Genomic DNA, 20,816 nt, shown 5'->3' with positions numbered 1-20,816 from the left:
TGTGTCCAGATGGGCTTATTTTAGTAGGAAACAGAAGGGGGTGGTCCTGACTATGCTCCACTGTGCCTGGCCGTGTGTCTGCTGTCTCTACAGGTTACCCTCTCGTTTCAGACACTGGCCATTAACCGAGGGGAAAATCTGAAGATTCTGTCAGTGAAAGTTAACATCCCCGACTGGGTGAAGACTGACTTCTGTAGGTGGTGTGTCAACGTCAGGTCAGCTTCCCAGCCCCAATATACAAACACACTTTCACTCTCTCTCTCTCTCTCACACACACACGCACGCACACCTTTTTACTTTCCCTTTCTCTGTGATTGACTACTGAAGCTTGTTCAGCGTTTCACACTGCCAGGTGTGACGGCTGCCAGGCTTTGTGTAATGAAATAGATGAAAGAGTTAAATATAATGAACTATATCTTCTTTATCTCTCAAATACTGTGTAAAGCAATGTTTAAAAGAATGCACTTTTTCCTGCCTTTTGGATTTATTGGGAATATATTTATTAGGTGTACATAGATTTTATTGTGATAAAAAGGCAGAATAGACAGGGCCAGGGTGTGCATGGAGACTGTGCACAGCAAATAAACCAGTTAAAATGGAAAAAAACAACACCACAAAACACACATATCGTCTAATTCATCCTTCTGACTGCATACCAGGTCGACTGACACTTTATAGTGGGCTCTGACTGCATTAGATACACAATTAGATTGCATTCTTACACATGGCTAAAATTAGCGTTTCCTCCTTTTTGGATCTTTAGTAATACTTTACAAATCCCTGCCCCAAATTTGTATTTATTTATTTATTTTTGATCTGTGTACATACCTTGTGTATTTGTGCCCTGCTTGTTCTATAGGTGGAGGCCCCAGGGGTTTGCAAAGCCAGAGCTGATGAAGATTTTAAGTGATGCTGCAGAGGATTCCTATAAGAGGCTCATAATGCCACTGCTCTGCAGAGGCTACAGGTTACTCACTCTCTTTTTATATCTTTAGTATTGTAGATTTAATAGAACTGGAACATAAGGCCAACCGTAATTAGGGCTAAAAAGCAAAACTTCCATTATCTCTTAGGACGAAGCTGACCACGAATGCAGAGAAAGAGTCTGTTGCAATGTTTGTGCGTAACCTGCGGCAGCGTCTGCTGATGTGTCCAGTGCGTGGGCGTGTCATCATGGGCGTGGACCCTGGATACCGTCATGGCTGCAAATTGGCCATTCTGTCCACTACTAGTAAGAGCGTGTCATATGAATTTTTCCCTTACTCTGGGTTATTTTTACTCTTTTCTATGCATTCCTTCTTTGCTGAAATGTAAAACTGTTGATCACCGTGCAGAATAAATGTCTGTGGAATTTCAGTGTAACTAGTCAATTGTTTATATATGCTGAATGTTAAAATGCCTTGGGCAGGAAAGCAGTGCTGTATTAGTCTTTGCTCATGGCTTTGCCTCCTTTTTTAAAAAAAAATTTAAACTGTTTTTCTGGATAAATGCTAATTTATTCTATACATTTAAATGTAAATATTTACCACAAGTTTGTAAATACAGTGCAGTTCAAAGAGGAAAGTTTAATTAAAAATATAAAAAAAGTTTCCAAATATATATAATTTTATTTTTATTAAAACAAACAATGTTTTAAAGTCTTTTTTAATTGTTATTTTATAGATAACAGAAAATATTTTACCAGTTTGAACACAGCCATTATGATTTTCCAGTAACTTGACATTACTAGAGGCTATTCTCTGATTGGCCAGCGTGAGGGGAAATGCCCATTGTGTCTGTCAGTGCGTAGGGCACCGTGCTGAGAAATGTGTGTGGCCAGCTCACAGGCGGCTGATTGACCTGGCGGGTGTGTGTGTGTCAGGTGGCATTGCCTTGCTTTGTCACCTGCCCTGCAGCAGCACATTGTGTATACACACACACACGCACACACACACTTCATGCCAGGCTCAGCTTGACTGTGGGTGTGTGGTCACATGACCTTCTGCTCACCAGAGGTGTCCAGTAAGATTAGCCTGCTTCTTCCAAGCTGACTGTAGATGGCAGCGGTGTGATCCCTCCTGGTGGGTGGGGTAGAGGTGAGGAGGCATGCGAATAGTACAATCAAAATGCATGCAAGTAGGTGGAAAGTAGTGAATGACTGTAATAGGGTACGTTTTTCCCTGTAGCAATGCTAAGAGTTGAGTTTAAATGTACATTGTGAACCAACAGATCTAGATCTGTCTTGAACAACTAGCAGGTTTTTAGCTATACAGCATATTGTGGTGCTTTGTTCACTATGAGCCTCTTATAAAATAATTCATCAGATTAACATCATATTAATCCAGATTTTCATAAGCTTAAATTTGCTGTATCAAAAAAGTATTGAATCAATATGCCACTATCATACCACAATGATTTAGAATTGTTAAAACACCAAGATTGTTTTGGGCAATTTATGTGCAATATACAAATATATTTATTGAAAATAAAATTATATTAAACAGGCAATTTAGCTAATTTTCAAATAAACTTATTGTTAATAAATGATGCTTTTCTTCTTTAAGGAGCATTTTTCATGGAATAATTTCTATTAACTCAGTTTCAGGGTATGCTAAAGTTTTTATTAATTCAAATGTTTAAATATATTTGATGTTGTGTCTTTCTCAGACATACACATATTGGCTTCATGCTCCTGTTTACTTTTGTGTCCCTCTGTCCTCTCAGGTCAGATCCTGCACACAGATGTGGTATATCTGCATGGCTCAGGCAGGAACAGAGAAGCTGACAAACTGCGCCATCTCATGCTTCAACATGGGTACGGCACATTTAGAAGAATATTAAATACAGGATCTAGTTGTTAAAAATGAACAGCAGTGTCTGTTTCATTAGCTTCATATGTTTATCATAATTAAATTAGATGTTTATTTGAATATCATAATTCAATGTAGGAATGTATTCAGATGCCCTTTTTATATATAAATATGCAGGTCCAGAAAAAGTTCAGCAGAGTCTCACTGTTCAGGCAGAAGTGCTTATCTCTTTTCCAAGTTCATTTGGTTTAAAAATATTTTGACACTGTTTCTCCCTTCTTTACCTTCTCAAACCCCAGCTGCCAGACCATTGTCATTGGGAATGGCACTGCATGCAGGGAAACGGAGGCCTTCTTTGCTGACCTCATCAAAGGCGGCTTCTTTAAGCCTTTGGACGTGTCCTACTGGTAAGATTAAAAATGAACTGCATGACCTTAATAAACACTGACCCAGTGTCCGTTTGGCTCGTTTTGCTTAGAAGGTGTCAGCTATAGGCTGGTAGAAGAGAGGTCAAACCCTAACGCTATGATTAAAAGCAGCCCTTAAGTAAAGCCGAAAGGCGAGCTGTGTTTGTTTGAAGTGAATTGAAATTCCTCCTAGGATCGTAAGTGAAAGTACAGATTGAAATTTGGAAACACTTGATCAATAAACTCTCAGAGGTAAGAAAATAGCATCTGTAGAACGTGGAAAGGGTGTTGGGGGCAGGGGGGAGAGGAAATGGAGCCCGTCTGGAATGTGTAACTCTTGTGGGTTTTAAATGGTATCTGGACCTTGTTTGACTGTCTCTAATTAAAAACAAATATTTCTCACCGTCCTTCAAACCAAGCCGGTCCGACGTGCTCTCATCCAAATCAAATATGGGGTAGATCTGGGATCGTCTCTTTCTCCATCTCGCTAGACTTGTGTTTGTTGACTTTTGGTTCGGACTGGAGGCCTGCCCAGAACCGCTCTGAAGTGGCCGTTTATGGAGTGCAGTGATGGCGGTTTTCGGTATAGCTCTCCACATCCCTTACTGCAGCTTGGATGGGCTGCCAGGTCAGCCTCAGTAATTCTCAGCGAAGCATGATGCGTCAAAACCGACATCCAAGGCGCTCCACAAGTGGATACATTTCAACCTCTGTTCTAAAATGGAAGTGGAAGATTTTAGATCTCTACATAACCAATATTGCAACTGCTGTCAAGCACCGGGTGCCTCAGGCTTTAGAACCGTTTCTGGTCCGTCCTGGTAGTTACAGCCAAGTGTTACAGAACAGTGCTAGCTGAGCAAAATTATGAACATTGAATTTCTTGATGCTGCCCTTTCCTCCAAATATTTGGCACAGGTTTTTACAAATAAGAAGACTGAAACCTTTAAATTAATAAATTATAAAAGTCATTTCTTTTGACACTTCACTGATCTGTAATAGGGAGAATATAGCCTCTGGCATTGCTACTCTGTGCTCAGCACTGCAGAAACTGCACTATGTAACCTCCTTCCCCCTCCCCATTGATTTCAGTACAGTGCTGTAATTAATTACACTTAAGAGGAGCCCTGACGGTAAGAAAATAAAGCCTTACCTAGTTTATTTAAATTATTTGGTTTAATAAAAGAGATTACATGTAAGTTGATTTTTTTCACTGACACAATTGGTGCTGTCATGATTTATTTATTATTATTATTATTATTATTATTTTTTTTTTATTATTATTATTATTATTATTTTTTGCAGTGTTCATATTAAAGGGGACATATACCTCTTTTTAAACAAGTTAGAATAGGTTTATGGGCTATACAAAACATGTTCATGAAGTTCTCTGCACAGTTCTAAGAACTCAACTTAGCACTTGGAAATAACTACATCATTTTTAAGGTGGTATGAAATAGTAAGCAAATTTTAGACTGTCCTGGTGTGTTTAGGAAATGTTAAATAAGTACTAGACAATAAAAATACATCGGTACATGTTCACCTTTCAGCTTTAAAGTTTGGTTCATTACACTGTGGTACTGTGAGACTTTTAATGTCGTGAAGAGCAGTGCATGCCACCTCTAAATATATTCCTGCAGCTATATTCGTAGACAGTTATTTATTACCGATCCAACCTCGAGAAGAACAGTAGCAGGTTTACGTCACTGCTGTTCCTACATCTCAGTCTTGTGGAGTGTGGTATTATTTTATTTATTTATTTATTTATTTTTTCTTCCCTGAAAATAATTTCTCTTCATCTCCTGATGCACAAACTCTCCCTAACTTGAGATGAGGGGGGCCTTCGTTAATTTGCGGGGCCGTACTCAATGTGCGTAGTGAGCGTATAGGGCGGTCCGGCTCAGCCAACACAAACACCTTCACGAATGCCAGGGCGGAGCTATGCAAATTTCCCTAGTGTGACCTTACAATAAGGGAGCTATCCAAACGGCTCGTAGAAGCATATGATTCCTGACACCAAACTCTTTCAACTGACTCACAGAAAACAGATGGATGTTTCTTGTTTTCTGCGCTTGGAGTGTTTATAGGAGCAGTAGAGACCCAAGTGAACATACAGAAGCACTCCAAAAGTGAGTTTTGCATAATATGTCCCCTTTAATTACAGTTTGCATGCCTACTACAAAAATGAAAGCCCCCTGAATTGAGAATCTATATATGATAATGATTTTTGCAGGATTTTATAATGAGGGACTGTTCCTTATAAATGATGCTGTATGCTTTTATACCAATAATGTGATTTTTAATAAGTTTTAAGATGCCATACATGCACATATGCATGTACAGTATGTGATTCTGTGGGCTGTCAGCAGGTTTACAGTCTTGCTTTCTTATCCAATCCCCTGGATTCCCACTTAATCAACAAGTAGTTTAGTTTAGGTTTTGCCTTAGCTGACACAACAGATATGCTTCCATCAGCTACTCACTGACACTGGGTTGAACTATTTTGAAGTTCATCCAGTATTTCTAAAATGTGCTGGGTTCTCAGAAGCCTGAAATGGACACGTCCCTGTTGGAATCTCCACATTTTTCTTCCATACATTTTTTCCAGGGTTTTATTTTGTTGAGTTTGATTAAATAAATGCTTAAAATAGTCCAAGCACATGAATTTCACAAGTTCTTTCCTAAAGGATTACGGTTTTCCTACAGTCATCAAAGGTTCATAAACGATGAAAGATGTTTCATTGCTGGTTACTAAATGTCCTCAGAAGTCTTTCGTCCTATGTCCTGGTCTCCGAATGCGCAGAAGTCAGGCAACAGAATTAATAGAACAAAACAGCACAGTATTGCACAGCTGTTCCAAAGTAGCATATATAGCTGCCTTTAACCATCATATTGATATTGCATATATTTTTCTGTGGTGACAGTTCAACATCAGAATTGCAGATTGGTGGTCTGTCCTCACCTGATTAGTGGTCTGGTGAATGAGCTGACTCAGCTTGTTCTTTGTTTTCAGATGCTCTATCTCCATGACTTTGAGACTTGACTTTGATCAGGCAACTAAAATGTTTTTGAGAGCAAACCCAGGCTGGGGCAATTCTTCTGCTGATTTGTTCTTTCTTTCAGAGGTTTGCTTTGAATGCTGTTATGAGGGGAAAATTAGCCATGCATGAACCTCCAATGGGCTAGTTCCATGTCGTTGGGGGTTGGGGGGAGAACTGCTTACTTCTCAAGCTCACTCCTACTTGGCAAATTACTGATGGTGGAAAACTGCTTCTGGCTGGACTGGAGCTGAATGATTTTGCTGAAGTAAAGAATTGTAACTGAATTGAAAGTAATTGTCTGGCACGAGAAAAAGCTGTGTCATATGAAAACGATAACTCGGGAATATTTCAGTGTAGGGTTTTTACAAGCACTTACTCCATTTATGGACTTTCACTGTAATAATATAAGTAATATTAATAATTCCTCTTGCAATTTTCGCACTTAAGGTCACACTAAAACATTTTAAAGAACAGGTAATGTACAATGGGGAAAGTGTTTGAGGAAAAATGAGCTTTAAAAAGATGAGGCTCATAAAAAGAGGAAGAACAACAGTGTCAAAGCTAGGAAGTGTAGGGGCCAAGCTAAATGATTGTCTCATATTTGATGTCAGTCTGGTCTAGGACCAGCAGTAGACCAGTTTTGGTGAAGCTCGGAGTGTGTTTAGTTGAACTGGTGCCATTGGACAGAGAAATGGCAGGCGTTAGGGCTTTGAAGTGATCTCTGTTTATAAGTTTATGCTTGAATATGATAATTTAGGTGAATTTGTGAGTGTTGTCAAGAACAAGTTCGCAGTGTTACGCCAGTTAATTAAACCCCTGGGTTCATTTGCACCGTCTGCTTTATGTCTCCCCATGACACAAGCTGATGAACAGCCCTCCCGGTGCCCCCACCCTTCATCCCTCTCTCTCTCTCTCTCTCTCTCTCTCTCTCTCTCTCTCTCTCACTCTCTCTTCCCCCCTCCCCGCCACGTCGCCCCCAGCCCTCTCTCTTCCTCTGTTCCGCCTGGCTGCTCCAGCATGGTGACAAGCAGTGCCAGGAACACACATGCAGTAATCAGCCCGCGGGAGGATGGCGCTGTATTCAGCAACCCTTCTGCTTTTAAAGGGGAATTTTGCAACTTCTTTGTACTTAGAAGTCTGTCACCATTATATTAATATTATCAATACTTTGTCAATAGTTTTTTTGGGCAGAAAAAAAAATTTGTCGCATTTACAATTTTAACATTGATTGCTTCCCATTCATTTATGGTTCCTCGTGCTCTGCGTCTTGTTGTTTGCTTTTATTTTTAAAGAAATATGTGTTATTTCCACTAACGTATCCACTGCCATTATAATACTGCCAACAATGATTTCTTTTGCGATCATGAGATTTAGTTGTGATGCACCAATATAAATAATTTTTAATAATGACAGCTAATGACAGGTATGGATTTGTACACTTCAGTTAATAATAGAGTGGTTAAAACTCCAAAGACATTTAATTTATTAATTCCACACAACTAAGACAGACGTGATGATTATATTAAATAGTAAATTATTATTTGTAAATGTTTACTCCTATCAAGCTATTCCCAACAAGAAGTGAATATAGATTTAGAAGTGTACCTCAGATCAAGCATTTGCTCTCCAGTGAAAACATGTATCTTTATTTTTGTCATTTTTAGTGTACTACATCATTTGAACATTTGAAGCTGTCCTTTACATCATGTGAAAATCTCATAATGAAGGGACATTCAGTGGAAATGCTCCAAAATTACTTGGAATAAAATCTTTACATTTATTTTTTTTTATCTTACGTTACTATTTTGTGAGATATATTTTTAAAAACATCTAATATATTTTTTTAAATATAATATACAGGTTAATATTTTTTGCTCTTCCATAGTTTTCAGGAGACTTCCTTTTATTTTCTCAAAATCTGCAGATGACAGTCATTGTTTTGCTTGATTCTCTTCTTTTAAAGTTTTGACCTCCTACCTTTTACATGTTTTACATGTTTTTCTACATTGAGTTTGCCACATGGTTTAATTCTTGAAATCCACTTCCAGTAACCCTGTGCATTTTGTGGTGCCCCTCTGGTCAGGCACTCTTTCAAACCAGCCCTATTTATTCTCGTAGCCCACTAAAGAACTTGGAAGGCATGACCCAATTACCTCAAACAGCAATATTTTAATCGACCCACAGAATGAAGTCAGTTGATTAGGAGTGTGTGTGTGTGTGTGTGTGTGTGTTGCCTCCCCTCATTATGGCCAACAGACTCTTGGTGTGCCATCGAGATTAACAAAATCCTTTGGGCATGACCCATGAAGGAATGACCTTGACTGTCATAATGCTGTACGGATTTTCTTTAAAGAAGGCAATGGCAAGTTTGCTGTAGCATTTATATTTTGTGAATGCATTCATTTTGGCTTGGTTTTATTTTCAAAGGATCTTGCTGACACTTGACAAAATGCACACAAGGTGTCCAGCAGAAGCCATGTGTGTGTTAAATCCAACAGTTAATTCAAGTTTGTCTAGAGTTCAGTATATTTATTTTTGGATAGTTCTTATTAATTGTCATTGATTACACACGGATATATATATATATTAAATTTGAGTCTGAGTTAAATTAAGTTTATATATAAGTTTATATATATATATATATATATATATATATATATATATATATATATATATATATACAGTAAAAACATATTCAAATTTAATTCTCTCAGAATCAAGGAATGAAAGAAGCTGAACAAAAAGTGGCAGGATATCCTTGATTGCAGCTGTTGGTTTGTGCTGACTATGCCTCTTGCTCTTGAGGGGTGAGGTTACATGTATCCTGTGTAATGAGAAAGCCTGGAGTGATGGCACCAACCGATCACATCAGCTCAGCTCTCAGGGCAGTGGTCCTGATATAGAGCTTTGGTTGCTGACCGCTTGGACAGCCCTGTCAGCCATGTAGGAGGAGGACAACAAGGAGTGACCACTCTGCTACCCCTAGGCTGTCCTTCTGCCACCAGCCGGCCCGTCAGTGACCATTAGCCTCAGTTTGCATAGAGATGAGGTGCTGCAAGATTATTCTTAAATGCCCTTTGTTTTTTGGTCTGCTCCCATTTTTTTCATGGCTTGTCACCCCTTTTCTGTTGTTTCTGATGGGTTTCTAATAAATTATGTAGTTGTTTGTGTGGATGCACAATATTAATAAGATATTACTATCAGACATTTGTTTGGATTTGCTAAATTTTCTGAAATGTAATGGCAGAATTAAAATACATTTTTTTCGTGTAGTAACTTTTTATACAACAGGACTTCTACCCTAAAGTCTAGAATATATCTAGGATTATTTATTTTAATGCTGTTTATACCCTAGTGAATTAAATCTTTAAATTCTTTACCAAACCCCACTTTACTAGATTATTTTACATTCAGGTGTTTGCCTTGGTGTCAGCAGATAAGTATGTGCAATATTAGGGATTGGCTGTTAATTCACCCTTTATTGCGTCCATGGATTGAAGTTATAATTTTTGTAACTGTTAAATAAACATACATAATTGGTATTTATTAATGTTTTATGCATAAATACGTCTGTTATTGTTTGCTCTTAAGTGAAAGATGTTAAATCTTAATCTTAAAATCACTGTAAAAGAATACTGTGTATGAATTGGACTTTTTTTTTTGTCTCCTGGGCTCCTCCTACCTGTTGTTGAGTTTAATTAATGTTTACAGCACTGTCATGAAATCAAGTCAAACACATACATATCCTTCTCTCTCGCGCACACACACACAGCGCTTCTGAGCCGAGGGACATTCACATTGGTCACAAACAGCTCGTGGGCCTTCTGATGATTCTTTCACACACAGCTCTCACTCACTCTGAACATTTGTGAAATTGTTCCACAGTTCTCACGAGAGTTCTCTGCCCTGCAATTCTCAAGTTGCATAGCATAGTTTTTAGAGATGCATCCCCACAAAGCAGTGCGATTGGCGCTATTCTCCCTCTTAGTAGGAGCATCACAATCCTTTTGAAGCTGTAATTAAGGTAGAAATACTACCTAGTGTTCTTTTTTGAAGGAAAATGTCTTCACTAAAGCAGCTGAAAATGCTTTCTGCCATTCTGAGTAACTAGCAATATGTTTAGAGTCCTGACTGGAAACATGTTTTCAAGAAAATAAATAATATATTATTTGGTCAGTTGGTGACTTATTTATATACTGAGGAACTAGGAGAAATACAAACCTTTTGTTTATCAATTCCTTACATTTTGTTTTGTAGTGATTGTACTTCTGTTGATGATGCAGCTTTAGTTTCATGGGGTAGTCATAGCCATTTTTGTCCTTTACTGCAGTCTGACTTCAGGTAATTAATGCTCTTGGATGCTGGCCGGCTCTTGGTGGAATGACATCATTCCTCGCTACAGGGCTTTAGATGACGAGTGTTTGGCAGCAGGGAAATTTGTCCCTAGAATGGTGGAGGATTCTGGGTAGGGTGATGAGGACAGTAAAGGATGGAGGATAATTACAGCCACATGCTGGTAGCTATAGGCTCACTTAAGGTTAGATGTCTGAATCATGAAGGACAGCCAAATTCAGGGGTTTCTCCAAGAGCTGGAAGAAGTTGAGTTTACAATCACCACACCATATACAACTCATACTCCATCAAAATTTAAGGTGGCTATACTGCTGCCATAAAAAAAATTAAACGTCTGACACATGACCACTGTATGTTGTTCTAGTTAATTACATCTAAATGGAGTATGTTTACATCCAGTTTCTTGCCTTGGTAGTTTTATTTTGCAAGCTCAAATCCTGCACTTTTCCACAGAAAGAGCCCAGTGAATTATCTCTTCATTCTTGCCGAATGAGAATTTTTCCAGACAGATCTGTGTCATGTCCATTCTGCCTTGCCCTGATTGATCCTCGTCAGTTGAGCATGACATTAAACTAGCAGTCACTTCAAAGTTTTCATTGCCTTGAAGCCACATGCCAAAATCCCCATTTGTCAATTCCCATATAATTGATCCTTGTGATGTCATAAGGACCAGAAGCGGCCTTCGTCAGTAACACTTTTACTGTGCTGCACATTTCATGCCTCATTTGCTTGTGTTTGGTGGTTTGATGTTAAAATTTATTGCTTTTGAAAGACTAAAGAAACAGCAGGCGACATCAAAACAGGGAAACCTCAATGCCACGTCTGTGTAAAATGAACTGGGGGTTACCATGAAAATCATATTTAGAGTTACTACATACTGAGGATTATAGTGAAGTGACCTTTTATTATTATTATTATTATTATTATTATTATTATTATTAGGGTCCTAGCACGTAGTGCGGGGACCCTATAGCATTTGTCGGGTTTTTTCTTCTTATTATTATTATTATTTTTCTCGACTAAAACTCATTCTGGAGCAAAGACCGTAAGGCCCAGAGCCACCAAAATTTAAGACACGGTACAGCTGAGGTGCAAAGAGAGAACTATGGAAAATTATACCTATTGGCCTCAAGGTGGCGCTATAGCAATACCAATCGCGTTTACGTCCATATATATACGTCCACCGTATAACGTAGAAACAAAATTCTTTTTTTCCCTGATTCCTTACATCTTGTTGTATCTAAAAGGTCTCAAAACTTAGCTCCGCCCACAATAACTTTAAGCTAAAATTGATAAATTGCAAAATGTACTTTTGTGAACTAGTCCCTGGATTTTAGTCCATTTCCCTAGAACTTGGTACCAAAATCTTCACAGGTGTCCGGAGGTAAGGAATTATCCAAAAAATTTAGGAATTTCGATTCAAAATGGCCGCCATATGCAAATGAACCTCTTCGGCTTTTCGTATGTTTTACTTAAAAATTCATAAAAATTTCATACTTAACTGAAATGTGTTCAAATTTCATATTCCACTTTCAGACATGATTCTGAGGTAGCATGTCAAAGGAGAAGCCAATTTTCATATAGGGGGCGCTCTAAATGCTACAATTTTATATCTCAACATCCGTAAGGTGGATCGGAACGCCCTCTGACATGGTGCTTCTATCTGTAAGGCTATAAGTGGAAATTTAAGAACAACGCGATTCGGGCAAAATTGTGATCGTCATCGGCCAATTAGATTTCAACAGCTGTTTGACAACCTTAACAAGGTCCAATCATTATGAGAATTGATTCATATGTCCCTGGGGGCACTTCCTAAGTGCACAAAAATGTACGTAACGGTAGCCACTAGGGGGCACTATATCAAGAAAATTTGATATTTCTCAGCAAAAATTATGCATATCAACACGCAGTTTGCTTCATTGTATACTCTGCAGAGGGCATAACAACTTTGTAATTGCAAGTGTTGTCAAAAATTGCATCGTCTTTTCTCAATAACCAGTTTTTCAAAATTAACCTTTTTTATACTAGTCCCTGGATTTTCACTCTGTTCCCAAACAATTGACCTTGTTGGAATCTGCAGAGTCTGTTGATCAATAATTATCAAAAAAAAGTTCAACATTTAGTCAAACCGTTGCCACAATAAATGAATTAATTGAGCCGTGCTGCGATTTATACATTAATTCAGCTATAGCTTAAACAAACTAAGCCCAATCAAGACCAAACTTGACATAAGTATTTAGGGCCTTGCCCTGAAGCATTGTGTATAATATGACTCAAATCTACCAAAAGGGGACGCTACAATTAGACTTTAATTTGTTATTTTATGTTTCTGTGTTCATGCTGGATTTCTATTATTGGGAGGGGCCTATAAGCCACATGGTGATGAAGGTTTAACATTTTATTGATAACTATTAAAGTTCAATTCCTTAGGAATCCACTGATACCACATATGTCCATGTTAGTTACATATTCACAGAGCAGTAGACGATTAAAAAGTGTGTGTGTGCATTTCTAACAAACTCCTCTGCAGCTCCATGAGTCAAAAGTACACGCTTTCACCAGCAGGTGGCACTCTAAGACCAAATATTGCTTTGTTCATCTACATTCATGAAATCCTATTCATCTGCACAAGTGAAAGGTCATAACATATGAACATAAATATTTATCATAATTGAAACCAGCACTCACCAGTCATAACATGTCTTTTGCTAAACATTATAACAACATCTACAACAATATCTTACACCCAATTTTCCCTTGTTTGGCCAAACAGGCCCATGCTCCCAAAGGCCTCATTGTTGGCTGAGACTGTCAAAGTTCTCTGATGTGGCTTATCCGTGCTAGGACCCGCCATTGCCGCTTGCGGCTATATTTATTATTATTATTATTATTATTATTATTATTATGTTTTGTTTCATTTGCATGGATTTAAATATCAGACCAGTTAAGAGTCGGAAACAAAATCGGTGGTGTTAAAATTCAGCAGTTTGGATGGTAAAGGCTTTGTGAGCATTTTGGTGATAAAGCATATGTGGACAATGCATCTAAAAAGGACAATGAACTAGGGTCGTGCCATATCATATCGTTCGTGATAATATCATATAATGTTATATATTTTTTAAACGATTAAAAAAAGTCTCTAATGTGATTATTGTGATATTCTGACTTGTTTGCATAATGACTCGGTCAACAACAAACTATTCTGTGTTTGATTTGTTATTCACTGTGAAGCTTTAAGATTACTTTTTGTATAATTGTTTCCTTTTGCTGTTTATACGCACACTTTTTCTTCATTTAGGTTGTGTGGTAGATTTTTATGGTATTTATTTTGTACAAAATCAGAATCTATTACTGTTGTGTACAAAATAAGCAAATGTAAGCAAAGGTTTATTGACTCCTTTTATCACTTCTTTATATTTTAATATTTGAAACTGTTAGGTTTGTAGTGAAATAAAACTTTTTAATAAATAAAACTTTAATGCTGTTAATATTTATTATAAATATTTAATCTAATATGATTAATATTAATATCAAACTTATTTTGTTGCATTAGTGTGTTCTAGAAATTAATAAAAATATTTTTCAGTGTTTAGTTCATATCACCAAAACACCCTGAAATATTGTGATATAATTTTAGGGCCATATCGCCCACCCCTACAATGAACCCAGAATTTACTGAGCAAATCTGTGAGCTGCAACATCATGGCAGCAGCCATAAGGCAAGAGAAGTGGATTGGTAGCAGATGGGTGCTGGTTCCATCCTATGGCTGGCAGTAAAAATATGGGGTGGACAGAGTGAAGGAACAGCTCTTTCTCCACCTTTAACATTCTTCTAAAAGACTCTTGAGGAAGGCAACTAATTAGTTTGTGTTCACGGCCCATATCTGTCTATATATTCCTACTCAGATAGCATTGATTTTACATGGGCAAACGTCAATAATGTGTATGATGGATTCACACTGGATAAGACCTCTTGATGTGAATAACAGTGATGGGAGTAGTGGCTTGGTTTTCACATTGTCACACCAAAGGACATAAATGTGTAACTGTTTTAAGAACTGTTTTTGTGCTTTTTTATTACACAGTGTAGATCATATACAGTCAGATTATTTACATAGCAGTGGTACTGGAGCTTTCAGACTCACTACAGTTCTGAGAACGACATACCAACCTAAAATATCCAACATCCTTAAATTCAAGTCCTTTAGAGGAGATGATGGGTGAGATAATGGCAAAAAACCTTCACTCACTCGTAACCCTTCATACTCATTTAACCGTAGTAACAATAGCTGCCAGAATTTCACCAGTTGCCTCCTCCACTGCCATTGTTCTTGAGAAAACCTGTGAGAAATGCCTTTTATCACAGGGTATGGTGAAATATCCACACGTTGATATGCAATGGGGCAGTATAACCTGGGTTTTTTAATGGTTGTTCTAGGGTAGGAAAAATGCCCTGGAAACTGTTGGTCTATTTGGACGAGATTAGAACCACTGAAATACTCTGGTGATAAATGCATTCCATTTCCACAGGTAAAGCTAATCCCAACTGAATTGCTTGTGTGTGTGTATGTGTGTGTGTTTGTTCACTGGCATGTGTTAAATGCAGAGCCCAATGTCGTTGTACTGTTCTGCAAAGAGAGTAAAAGTGTGTAAGCGAGCTCACCCTTAAAAGCAGGAGAGGGATTGGAAATATCTTGGGCCTAAAAAATGGCAATTCCATGGCTGGGATTTTTTTTTTTGCTTAGTGTTTTTGAAGCCTGGGCATTCATAGATGGTTAACAGTGCACCACCCTAGACCCTTATACAATACAGAGAAATAAATGCCACTTAGCCTTGGGGGATGACACTCGCAACCAGCTGTGTGTGTGTGTATTTGAGGACCGACTTGGGTGATTTGAGTGCCTGCCACCAGGTTGATGTGAGTGGCTGTGAGGCTTTGCTCTTTTCAGATGTGTGTAGTAGTGGCAGCTGGAGTGTGGCGTTGACGAGGCTCCCGTGCTGACCGCATGTTTCTTGCCTTCTAGCACAGTGTGTGAGACTGACAGCTCCTGACACCTGCCATTTGGACCCTTTTCGTGGTGAAAAATATCGCCATTTTCAAACTGTCTATAGGCCTGGTATCTCATCATCTTTTCTTTTGGCCAGAATCCCCAGGCCCATGAATCACTACACAGCTGACAGTGACTGGCCAAACTGACCAGATTCTAGCCATTGCTTTATTCTATTTTGTTGGTCTGTGGTAGTCTTTAATATTTTGGTCCTCTGTAAATATGTGTTAATGTAAAAGCAACATCAGTGATTCTGGTGCCCTGCAGTTCTATCTGGTTTATTTATGTTCATAAGCTCTGCGTCTTTGGAGGCTGAATGGTTTGCCTGGGGGAGGTGGGGTGGGCACGACAACTGATGTTTGTACATGGCAGAAGTTTCATTTGTATGTTTTTATTCACTGTTTGAACTTTACTAATTGTGTTTACATTACCTGAGAAATCAATCGGCACGCCAAAAATTCACCTACTGTTGCAGGGCCATTTCACATGCAAAATAACAAACACAATGTGTAAGCACCAGCAGTGACCTTTGACCTTTGAGAAATAAAGCGTTTACCTATCTGTACACATGCAATGTTACTTGTGTCTAAGTAAACAAACTAAAACCGCATTTTGCCAACTACTGATCTGTAACATGTAGCTCTCTAGACTCTCAAAAGGACCCACACACTGCTATTTGTTTCACTGTAAATTATCAAATAGTTATTCAATATGTTTATTTTTGAGTTTTAAAGCTTGTTTCTAAGGATTTGTCTTATAGATCCTCAAAAAACAATTGAAATGACAAAAGTGTGACTTGAAAACATTAGTGCACATATATACCTGATAGTAGCTGCTTATAATTTAGCCATGCAATTTTGATGAATAGTTTCAAAAAACTAAAAATTGTACTAAAACACAACAGACAATTAAATATTTAACATTTACTGTAGGTTTATTACACTTTTAGCAGTTACTCACCCTGATAACTTTTGCTCTAGATACTTGAGCATGACAGGCATTCTTCTGTGTCTGAGTGGCTGGATTTTACACATTTTACAGGGAACATTTTAGGTGATGTTAAAGTAAGGTTTGTTACTTTACCTATTGTTTACATTTTCCTCTCTTTTAAGCAAATAATGTAGGTAGATGATATGAAAATCAATTCCCAAAATCAGAAATTGATGTACAGAGTCCATTCATATACCCTTTAATATAAATCTGCCTGTAGTCTAGATCACTGTATGGAATATTGGCTGAATTCACATTGTATGCAGTGGAGCATGGTTTATAATTTTGCAGTGTGCCAGTGGTTGTCAGCATAGCCGGATTTCTTTAAAACCTGTCTGGAGAAATGCTTGAATGAATGGAATGTTTTTTACAGCTACACAAATTCACTCCAGATTTAAGGGCTTTTAAATTTCTTCTTGTAATTTCACCCACTTGAACACTAGTTCACTGACTGATTTGTCAGGTTTTGGTCATTTATTGGACAATGGAAGAGTCTGGAACAAAAGTGATGCAGCTGCTCTGATTACTGCAGGTCACTGCCTCTTGCTGAGGGGTGAGATGACCTGTATCTTACTTAATGAGAGAGCCTGAAGTGATGGAACCGTTTACATCAACTCAGTTCTCAGGACAGAGCCAAGAAAGGTTTGTGGGTCCAGTATTGCCAAGCTTTGTTTTCTCAAACTAGAGTAAGTTTTGGCCCTTAACATACCCTTCAACTTTAAAGTATAACTGAAAACAGCTCTGGATTAATTTGTCTATTCATTTTGCTGCATGAAGCAAAATCTCTTGGCTCCAGGCCTTGAATGTTTATTTGATTTTTACTAAAATTAGGGAAAAAATAGGACATTAATAAAATATGACAGTACAGGGAATGCTGATATTTAGTGTGTGGTTTTTAGAAATGAAATGATACCACTTATATTTGTCCAAGATTGAAACCAAAGCTAAAACCACAAATGTTATATGATACTGAACTTGATTTGCAAATTTTCTTTATTTTGTGCTTATTTATTTTGAAAAATGTCTAATTAAAACAGCTGCCTAATACAAACATACTCAAATGTTACATTAATTCTCTACAGGCAATGTACATTTTTTAGACATTTCCAACAAGCTAAGGTAGTTCCCTGTGGTCTTAATGGAGCATCCGTGGCTTTGGACAAAATACCCCAAGGATCAAACAACACGTCTTCCCTGTTTAGCAGCCAAGTTCAGCAGCCTGTTTCATTAAGTGAGAACGAGCCTCAGCTCAGTTTAGTGCGAGAGCTCAGGAGTGAGGAGGAAGGAGCAGAAGCCCTGGTTTTTAGCCATTTTTGCTTGGTTCTTTTCCCAGATCCCCAAATTAATGTGCTAAAGTGATCTAACATTGATTTTTTTTTTCTGATGTGCCCCTTTTACTACTACTAATAATATAATAATAATTAAAAAAAGCGCTTGCCAAATCATGAATCACATGCCTCTCAGCCAGTCTTTGTCTCTTAATATTCCATCTTTTGAAGGAAGTGTTTCTCAAAACCATCTCAAAGGGTGAATGATGCAGGTATTTATTTACAGTTATAAGTACTGTTGGAAATGTGTAATGTTATCTAACACAGTATACTGATCCCCCAAAGGATGATCACTCTCAGCTCAGTGGCAAAAGTAGTAACAGACTTATGCTGGCTCTGTGGTAAGCTAAATTAGAATCTTTGATCCTTAAAAATCACATGCCCCATTTTTTAATGTGTTCCATGTAAACAGTTTGAACGTCTAAATGTGGCTCTAATATAAAGAATTACATTGTTCTTAATTCTCCTTTATTGTTCTTCCAGCAAATTCTTGTCCAGAAATTACCCTGATGAGCATTCAAGTTTCTCTGAGCACTGCTTGTTTGACATGAAGTTCATAAATGATACTAGATAATGGACCTTGCTGTGAGATTTAAGTTCTTGAGGTCATTTTTAACAGTGACCAAAATAACTGAATGTTTGTCCTAAGGGTTTGTGAAGGTTTAAAAAATTGTCATATACATAAAATAATCAGTAGGCAGACAATATATTTCATTCTTGCTGCCTGTTAGGTTTGGTGAGTAAGTTCTTATTTCTCTTGTTTTTTGTTGTTTATCTGTAAGGTAAAAGTTTGGGTTGAAGGAGATGGCCCTACAAAAACAGATGGAACAAATCACAATATGAAATTCAGATCAAATTTTCAACCATTGAAATAATTGTTAGTTTAGCTATATGTGCAGCTTGGCATTTTTAGATATGTTTTGTTTTCATTTAGAATGTCCTTAATGCTGTTACATCTCGTCATGGGTGTTTTGATTCAAATTTTATGTTTCCTTTATATTTAAAGGCCAAGTTCACAATTGTAATCAAAAAGCTTTTTTGAAATGTTCATTTAAATGAAATTCAGAAGATGTTTCCTCATCATTTGCTAGCTCTCCAGTCTAAGTTGCATGCTCGAAACTAGTCTAATGTGTTTATAAAGCCCCAGTGACAGTAAATGAGTTAAAAAAAAAAAAAAAAACACTCTGGCTCAGTCCGCTATGCTAGGCGCTCTCTCTCTCTCTCTCTCTCTCTCTCTCTCATATATCACATTTGAAATGCATGAATCGCCATGAGGATTGCTTTATTCCTGCTCCATAGGTGGGTAATATTGACTTTTATATTTCTGATCACTTAAGGTGGAAATATCTCCAATTCAGGGATTACCAAAAATGTGTTACCGAAAGTGCTACAAAACTAAACAACCCGAGTTCCAAATTAGTTTCTAGTTTTGAGCTCTTTGCTTTCACAATCCTAGTTTTACAACACAACAAACAGTTTAATTTGGACACATCATGAGTTTTAGGAAAACAAGAAGTAAGGACTTCTGACTTTCTGACCCATGAAATACAGGAAAAAACAATCCCTTGTGACTTTTACATTTTGTGGGGTATTTGTTGGGCCTATTACCCATTTGACCTTTCTTTTCATTTTGTATCAGTGTCATGGGGCAGCTTGACAATTTTAGAATTTTATTTTTTTTTTTTGAAGAAGTTGACGACTTTGGCTGCTGTGTCAAAATAATCACAACACACCCTACAGTGTAACTAATGTAACATTTCTTCCCTAGACCACACACAAGTGAGACACGAGATCCTACACGAGGACGTGTTGTCTTTCAAATTGACCCGAGTGGTTGAGTACTGACCGTTTCTTTCCTCCTGGTGCTCACGTCCCACCCACAAGCTGTGTGTATCGCATTACTGCGACGATGATATCGTCTGTTCCTCTCTCTAAAGGATCTGATGACTGATGTTAATTAGCACTCTTGTTTGATGGGTTGTTGAGGGGGGAGACATATCAAAGTGTGTATCTGTCTCTGGGTGTCAGTCAGTGGTCAGGGGCAGCGGGTACTTTGGCCTCAGGGGCAGCTGATGATGAGTAATGAGAGATGGCCAGTGTTCCTCTGAACGCTAAGGATTAACTGTGACTTTGCCCTGGGACAGTGATAAAGCCTTGACGTACCACAGTGCAAATGTATGTTTGCAAGTGTGCTGTTGGTTTGGAGTGGCCTAAAGGCTAGTCCACACGTACACAGCACTTGGAGGCAGGTTGAGTCTTGCGTGGACATCTTTCAGTCTGCTTTATGTGCCCTGGTGGCAACCAGACGCGGTCAACCTTCTGTTGGCTGCCATGGCGATGCCCTGCCCGTAGTACACACATGCCCTGGACGGGTAGAAGTAGTGTTTGATGCGGATCTATGTCAGGGTCGTTGAGGGCTGTTATCCAGCTGCCCCAGCAGTCATGCTAATTAATTCAGACATGATAGGTCTCGGCCAGACTCTCTCTGTGTGCAATGTGCTTATTTCTCTTTCTCTCTCTCTTTTATTTTTCTTTTTTTTCTTTTTTAATAATCTTTCCCTGGCTCTTTTCCCTTGGGTCTATCTGACTCCTTAAAATCCAGGCACTATCTCTCTTTCAATTGACCTAGAGCAGCCTACAGTGTCACATATCACTTAATGAAGCCATGGAATGTGAAAGCACTTTAAGGCAGAAGAAGGAAAACGTTAATTGAAGTTTTGCAGTGGCTTTACCAAACACAGTGCAAAAGTTTGGGCACCTTAAATATGTTATTTAAAATTATTTATGTTGTTTTAATGTGTGTGTTTATCATCCAGTGCCTCGTTTGTTTAATCAGTGCCTCATCTCTGCATTCATAGAGAAT

General features: G+C 38.1%; 1 protein-coding gene across 3 annotated transcripts in view; it reads left to right on the top strand.

The window, feature by feature from the left end:
- The window catches only part of srbd1 (S1 RNA binding domain 1), a 122,178-nt gene that overhangs the window by 14,588 nt on the left and 86,774 nt on the right, over positions 1–20,816 (top strand). For all 3 annotated transcript variants that reach the window (XM_066679752.1, XM_066679751.1, XM_066679750.1), the window contains exons 9-13: positions 112–215; positions 860–967; positions 1,074–1,231; positions 2,704–2,794; positions 3,089–3,196. In XM_066679752.1, coding sequence (XP_066535849.1) covers positions 112–215; positions 860–967; positions 1,074–1,231; positions 2,704–2,794; positions 3,089–3,196 — 569 coding nt within the window. The remainder of the gene's footprint in view (positions 1–111; positions 216–859; positions 968–1,073; positions 1,232–2,703; positions 2,795–3,088; positions 3,197–20,816) is intronic.

The sequence above is a fragment of the Hoplias malabaricus genome, chromosome 8 (assembly GCF_029633855.1).
Source record: "Hoplias malabaricus isolate fHopMal1 chromosome 8, fHopMal1.hap1, whole genome shotgun sequence".
Lineage (NCBI taxonomy): Eukaryota > Metazoa > Chordata > Actinopteri > Characiformes > Erythrinidae > Hoplias > Hoplias malabaricus.
Note: the sequence above shows the minus strand (reverse complement) of the source record. Positions and strands in the feature narration are given on the sequence as shown.